This window comes from Monopterus albus, unplaced genomic scaffold (genome assembly GCF_001952655.1).
Source record: "Monopterus albus unplaced genomic scaffold, M_albus_1.0 scaffold394.1, whole genome shotgun sequence".
Classification (NCBI taxonomy): Eukaryota; Metazoa; Chordata; class Actinopteri; order Synbranchiformes; family Synbranchidae; genus Monopterus; species Monopterus albus.
This window is the reverse complement of record NW_018128274.1, coordinates 605,338-613,040: the sequence shown is the minus strand read 5'-3', so window position 1 is coordinate 613,040 and position 7,703 is coordinate 605,338. Positions and strand designations below refer to the sequence as shown.

The 7,703-nt window shown below is 36.3% G+C and overlaps 2 protein-coding genes across 2 annotated transcripts in view; both read left to right on the top strand.

The window, feature by feature from the left end:
• The window catches only part of LOC109951536 (dedicator of cytokinesis protein 9-like), a 56,745-nt gene extending 52,917 nt beyond the window's left edge, over positions 1-3,828 (top strand). Inside the window, 1 exon segment of the mRNA XM_020586105.1 lies at positions 3,712-3,828. Within this exon segment, the coding sequence (XP_020441761.1) occupies positions 3,712-3,828 (117 nt within the window).
• Positions 3,829-6,480: 2,652 nt separating this feature from the next.
• Positions 6,481-7,703, top strand: part of slc15a1b (solute carrier family 15 member 1b) — a 13,624-nt gene continuing 12,401 nt past the window's right edge. The window contains exons 1-4 of the mRNA XM_020586104.1: positions 6,481-6,487; positions 6,727-6,764; positions 7,024-7,108; positions 7,332-7,473. Coding sequence (XP_020441760.1) covers positions 6,481-6,487; positions 6,727-6,764; positions 7,024-7,108; positions 7,332-7,473 — 272 coding nt within the window. The remainder of the gene's footprint in view (positions 6,488-6,726; positions 6,765-7,023; positions 7,109-7,331; positions 7,474-7,703) is intronic.

Genomic DNA, 7,703 nt, shown 5'->3' with positions numbered 1-7,703 from the left:
CCTAGGAGGGAGTCCCAGCGTCCGCAGCCCGGTCTTCTCATCATTCAGCCACTGACTGTATTCACTTCTGCAGCTTGACACCCGGTCCCACTTCTACCTGATTATTCATTTCCTTGTTATATTTCACTGTAATTAAACTTAGCACTGCTTGCACTGAAGTCAGCCACCTGGGTCCATCATATTTTTGTGACTGGCTCACCCCTGTGTTCAAGCTGATCTAACAATTTTCCCATTCATTTGAATGTGGCAAAAATTTCACAATAAAGCTAAATGTTTCAAAAGTATGAAGTTTAGAAAAAATCCTGAAGACAAGCATGAATGTCCTTGAGGAGTTGAACATTTTGATAGTTGAAATTATGCTGAAGTAGAATTTCCCCATTCATTTGAATGGGGCAAAACTTTCAAAATAAAGCTAAATATTTCAAAGGTATGAAGTTTAGAAAAATCCTGAAGAGAAGCATGAATGTCCTTGAAGAGCTGAACATTTTGATAGCTGAAATTATGCTGAGTGTAGAATTTCCCCCATTCATTTGAATGGGGCAAAACTTTCAAAATAAAGCTAAATATTTCAAAGGTATGAAGTTTAGAAAAATCCTGAAGAGAAGCATGAATGTCCTTGAAGAGCTGAACATTTTGATAGCTGAAATTATGCTGAGTGTAGAATTTCCCCCATTCATTTGAATGGGGCAAAACTTTCAAAATAAAGCTAAATATTTCAAAGGTATGAAGTTTAGAAAAATCCTGAAGAGAAGCATGAATGTCCTTGAAGAGCTGAACATTTTGATAGCTGAAATTATGCTGAGTGTAGAATTTCCCCCATTCATTTGAATGGGGCAAAACTTTCAAAATAAAGCTAAATATTTCAAAGGTATGAAGTTTAGAAAAATCCTGAAGAGAAGCATGAATGTCCTTGAAGAGCTGAACATTTTGATAGCTGAAATTATGCTGAGTGTAGAATTTCCCCCATTCATTTGAATGGGGCAAAACTTTCAAAATAAAGCTAAATATTTCAAAGGTATGAAGTTTAGAAAAATCCTGAAGAGAAGCATGAATGTCCTTGAAGAGCTGAACATTTTGATAGCTGAAATTATGCTGAGTGTAGAATTTCCCCCATTCATTTGAATGGGGCAAAACTTTCAAAATAAAGCTAAATATTTCAAAGGTATGAAGTTTAGAAAAATCCTGAAGAGAAGCATGAATGTCCTTGAAGAGCTGAACATTTTGATAGCTGAAACAGCTGAAAGTATGCTGAAGTAGAATTTTTCTATTCATTTAAATGGGGTAAAACTTTTCAAAATAAAGCTAAATATTTCAAAGGAATGAAGATTATAAAGATCCTGAAGAGAAGCATGAATGTCCTTGAAGAGCTGAACATTTTGATAGCTGAAACAGCTGAAAGTATGCTGAAGTAGAATTTTTCTATTCATTTAAATGGGGTAAAACTTTTCAAAATAAAGCTAAATATTTCAAAGGAATGAAGATTATAAAGATCCTGAAGAGAAGCATGAATGTCCTTGAAGAGCTGAACATTTTGATAGCTGAAACAGCTGAAAGTATGCTGAAGTAGAATTTTCCCATTCATTTAATAGGGGCAAGATTTTCAAAATAAAGTTAAATATTTCAAAAATATCAAGGTTAGAATAATTGTGAATAGAAGCATGAATGTCCTTGAAAAGCTGAACATTTTGATAGCTGAAATAGCTAAAAGTATGCTGAAGTAGAATTTCCCCATTCATTTGAATGGTTCAAAACTTTCAAAATAAAGCTAAATATTTCAAGGGTATAAGGTTTAAAAAATCCTGAAGAGAAGCATGAATGTCCTTGAAGAGCTGTACATTTTTATACCTGAAATAGCTGAAAGTATGCTGAAGTAGATTTTCATTTGAACGGGAAAAAAGCTAAATGTTTGGATTTTTAAAAGTTTTTTAAAAATCGTGCATGTTTTGGGGCACTAATGTGAACTTAATTTATAATTGTGCTTTTCTTTTGAAATTCTGGCATAAGTTGGGGATTTAATATAATCTTAATGTGCAAGCTGGGCTTTTATTTTGAAAATCCGTCTCATTTTGGAGCCTCCAGATGAGCTGAAGTTACAATTTGGAGCTTATATTTTAAAATTCTGGCATATTATTGGGCCCTCATGTTGGCTAATTTGTAAACAAGAGCTTTTACTGTGAAAATCTAACATATGTTTGGGGTTTTTGTGAGCCTATTTTGCATTCAGGGGCTTTTATTTTGAAATTCTGGCATGTTTGGGGGCTTTTATTAAACAATTTGCAATCTGAAGCTTTTATTTTGAAAATTTGGTGTATTTTGGGGCCTTATTTTCACGGCAAACCAATCTGTCTCTATCTCTGTGTCTGTTTCTGTGTCCATGTCTGTGTCTCTATGTGTGTGTGTGTGTGTGTCGGTGTGTCACTGCACCACTGTGTGTTACTGTACATCACTGTATTGTTTGGATTGTATATGGGTTTTATCTTGTGTCTGCATGTTATTCTGTTGCTGTTTGTGTGTGTAAAAGTAGCAGGTGCATTGTTAAGTGATTCAGCAGTTTGAGGACACTGCAGGAAATTTCAGTCAAACATGGGCTTCGAACAGTTGACAATCAAAAAAGATTATGTCCTATTGAAAAAATCTCTTCAGTATGAGCAGCAGGAGCTTTCAACGAACATGTTGATCACGTTGATCATAATTTATGTCAAGATATTCCAGAAAATGAAGGAGCTGTGGCGATTTACAAATGCCCTAACTTTTGTTTTGAGGAGATTTTCTGAATCGTTTTTTTCTATAGTCGTTTATGGCAGAGTGAGGCGGCACTCTCTCTGGAATGTACCACGTAATTCAAAAACTGTTCATCCTATCGCAATAACAAGGCCATTTTCTGATTCCTCACAATTTTTCCTATCATTTTCATCTATAAATTGTGTGTGAAAGCATACGGTTGGCAGAATAAGAGCAGAAAACAAGCTGAAAAATTGTGAAAAGGCTGAAGGACAGAGCTAGAGTGTGGGTCATGTGACACACTAACAGAGAAATTTCCAAAATCACCATAAAACATAAACTGCCAGAATTCAACTGTAAAAGAAAGCTGAATACATGTTTAACCTCTAGAGTCCCTGCGTCCTCATATGAGGACCGCACAGCTTGGGTTTCCAAAGCTCAGGACTCTAGAGGTTAAATAGCTGAAGAGTTGCTGAATCATTTAAAGGTTGAATGGTTTTTCTAGGTGAAAGTATGCAGTCATCAATACAGTTTTAATATGTATAAGCAAGGAAAATAAAGTTATGAAAAATAAAGAAAATGAAGACCTGAAAAGTAACTAAAGGGAACTAAAGGTATGAGAAGAAACTAAAGCTTAAAGCAACTAGAGCCTAAAGGAATCAAATCTTACAATTAATTTTAATGATTAAATAAGAGGATGTGTTTTCTGCAAAAAACACACCTACAGTATATGGCCCAGAGTGCACACAGATGCCTTTTTTATGTGACTATTTGATCTTTTTAATGTATTTTTATTATAGTTTTCCAAGAGAAGAATGGCATAAAATGCAAAACGGGGACAGGAAAAAGTTCCCTCTTGCTTTAAAAAAACAAGACAAAACTCTCCCCTCTAAATAATTTTACTACAGTCCCTGTGTTGAAACTGCATGTGTGCATTTCACTTTTTAACTGGAGAAAGAAAATATCTTTCAAACGGTCTGTTTCTTCTAGATAAATCCAGTGGATGATGGCAGAAGGAGCACCCCGTCTGACTCTGTGGGCATCTTCAGCACCATCAATGGCACACCAAGCAGTGCCATCCCTCATGGCTCAACCACCATACTCTGAGAAGGATCATTCAGTCTCATGCCCTGATCACTTCTAATGATTGACCAGACAGGAGGAATCAATGAGGAGTACCTAAACACAACCCTCCAGCCATGATTCACTGGTATCTTTTCTTCTGTTATTTCTGTACATGTGCTGGAAAATGCGATGCTCACTTGCTGTTATCAACAGGCCCATTGTTCTTGTTTCCTATGGAGACTTCAGCATCTTTTAGACTTGGACAGCAGGGACTCTGTCAACCTATTGTCAGATATGGGTCATTTGTTCTTCTGTGTAGTTTGTTTTTCCTATGTAAGATGAGGTTGAGCACATGGAATGATTCAGCCAGCGTGGTGTGGAGTCACTACGCCTTGAGTCACCAAAGAATAATTCGAGTTGAGTCAAGTTGAGTCCCTCTTACCCGAGTCAGTCATCAAGGTCTGCATTAAACACAATTGACACAGCTCTCATCATTTTATTTTAAAACAAACCTCTGAACTTCAGTATTTACAGTTGACCCAAGTCTGTACCTTATCTCTTTTTGACTGTAGGGCTCCCATCTATGTACAGTATTTGTAATAGTGTTTCATAAAAGTTTTTATTAGAATTTTTTTTAAAGAAACACCACTGCTGTAACCATATATATGTCCTTCAGCTGATGCACAGTATTTTCACATTTGGCTTTTTTGATCCTTTTCCACTGCGGCCCAGTTTCAGCAGATGCATTTTTCTGTGCAGAGTTTATCTTTTGCCTTGGACATTTGAAATTTACGAGTCTATATGAACTGTTTAAAGACACAGGGAACCACAATGTGTGCTATATTTTCTATTGTTACCAAGGGTACCTACTGCACAGAAAGTCACTCTTGCCAAAGACATTACAAAGACCATGCAATGTACAATAAAAGACAAAGGGTAGTACTCTACCCCTTTTGTTTCTTTGTCTGTCCTGTGGATGCCTTGTGTTATCTGTTAGCTACAATAAAGAAAACATTTTTATTTAATTACTGCTCATATAAATATGTTTAAGACATAAAAAATTTAATCTGTAATAATATCTTCATTGCCTGTTTTTATTTTCTCTGTGAAGTATTTCTCTGTTTAGTTTATCTTTTGTGTGTGACAGCTGAAATCCTGCCTGCTAAGCAGTTGGCATTAGGTTAGCATTAGCTAGTCTCATACTAGATTAGTTAGCATAGCTGAAGTTACCACATTAAATAACCAAGAAAGTTTATCCCAACTCAGAACATGAACTGTTAACAGTTAACCAGCTGACTATAGACCATTTTAATTTAATCCAGTTATTTAACTAGTATTATTTGTTGATTTAGCCTATTGCATTTTTTGACTTGGCTGATTACATATAATTGCATTGTCAGTTTATTAGTCGGCAATGATGTGATGTTTGTTGACAATGTGTCAGAGTCAGGCACTATTGTACATTCTTTCTATCCTGGTGTGAGGTAGGTATTTTACATTGCATTGGTTAAAATGTCATGTCATAGAATATCTGGTTTATGTGGTCCCCTGAATTGTAATTAATAACTTTTTATATGTACTTGTTGGTGTCGGAGTGAATGGATCTGTATAGTCACTGAAGAGAAACAGGAGAGACACCAGTGACAGGATGCTGATTCTTGTAAAATCCCTGCTGTGTTCGGTGTCATGTAAGACAGTAGCTAATCCCACCTATCACTGACAGAGCACCCCACCATATCTCCCTTATACACACACACATACAGTATGTTGTGCCCTGCTGGGATAATGGGCGCACACCCCAACTGTGCCACTAGTTTGGGATGGTAAACATCGCGTCTGGTGTGAGTCCTAGTGTTTTCTGCTGTCTCTTTTTGTGAGTCTTCATTTGGTGAAATACATAATTTCAGATTGATATTTCTCTAAACAACCGTTTTATATAGTTTATTTCTTATTGTTAGATTCACTACTCTTGTCATATAAAAGTTGCCCCAGTTTGCACTTCTTGTCTATTTTAACATTTTTCTGTTTGTTTTTTTAGCCAAAAATTACATTCTTAATGCATTATTTTGTAGGAAAATATACCATATTGGAAAGACACCAATATGTACAAATACAACTGATAATACGTGTTTGAATTTTAGTTGACATTGTACAAATTGAGTAAGGATATATGTGTCATTTCTGGCTTCAAATATGATTTTGAAAATTGGTTGGTGAAAACATGTATCTGTTCATCCAGTTTGTGTTTACACTTCAAAATGAAACTACATTGCATCTATTTAACAACAGTCTGAGTTCAAATACAATGCATCTGCAGGCTAATAATAATGACACGTTAGACTGAGTTTGCAAAACAATAATAACTGATCTGCCATGTTTATCAGCTGATATGGCCAATCATCCTTATCTGTAAGGCAAGACTCCCTCACACACAAACACGTACACACTGAAGGAGGTGAGAGGTTGACAAAAATGTTGACTTGGAAGGTGGGTGGTGCCCTGTTCACAGTTCATGTGATCCACAGTCCAGCATCAGTGGGCGTAACAGGAAAGGTTTAATGGAAGATTAGATGTGAACCTGGCCTCGGGTTAGTCTTTGTGTCAGGGATATAGACAGGGGTCACTTGTCTCTCTGTTTCTTTTTGCTGAAGGACTCAGTTGGAGAAGGGAGTGGGAAACACACACACAGCAGCCATGGCAGGTGAGTCCCAGTCTGGGTGGGAGCCATGTGACTGGGAGTCCTACAAATTTTAGAGGATTTTTTTTTTTTTCACAATCAAAAGATACTTGCTTAAGGTTTAAATTTCAGGACAAACATTTATTAACCAGTGTACTACATCTTTTGCACAGTGATTATCATTCAGTTGGTTACATATAACATTACTGGACATTTAATAATATCGGTATCAGTATATAATGAATGGTAACTTTTTTCTACAGGCAAGAATGATGATCTGAGGACACCACAGAAAAGATGTGTAAGTTCATCCTTTATTATACAGGACTGAATTTTAAAAAGGAATAAATATGCACTCATCCATCTGTACTGACAAAATCATAAAAAATCCAAATTATCATCAAGGCATGCATTCCAGGCACTCAAGTGGTTGGTTAAAGAATAAAAGCCCTTTATTATATGGGTTTGTACTGTATATACAGCACAGTAAGTTTTATTTTCAGAACTTGCAGATAAATGCTTCCACAGTCACTGTTAGCATTTTCCCTTCCTTCTTACAGGCTACCATCTTGGGCTACCCAATAAGCATTTTTTTCATTGTGGTCAATGAGTTCTGTGAGCGTTTCTCCTACTATGGCATGCGAGGTGAGTTAGTTGTTTGGAGTTGATACAAATATTTTAAGAGTCTGCATCATACCTATGTACCTTCATTTTTAATGCAGGAGCGTTACTTGTGTATTTTTACACAGTTTTATTGCTGCTTTCACTTATGTAAGTGGCCTGAATAGTTCTTCCTCCCTTTTCTGCATCCATCCCTCTTATCTGTACCTCCTGCCATCTTTCCTTCCTCCTCCTCTGCTGTCTGCAGCTGTGCTGGTGCTGTATTTTAAGTACTTTCTGGGTTGGGATGATAACTTTGCCACCACCATTTACCATACCTTCGTGGCTCTCTGCTACCTGACACCCATCCTCGGAGCCATCATAGCTGATTCGTGGCTTGGCAAGTTCAAGTGAGTTTAAATTCCTGCAAATCTTTTACATTCAACAACACAAACATTTATTTTCTTTTGAAATTTGCTTAATAAAAAGTACCAAAATCCATAAACTGTAATTTGCTTTATAATTTTGGTCGATATATGTTGTGCCTTATTTAGCTAGTTTAACATATTAAATACTTTCAAACTTGTGTGGAGAGTTAGGGTTAAAGTATATCTCACTGAATCAGCTGTTAAATTTCATC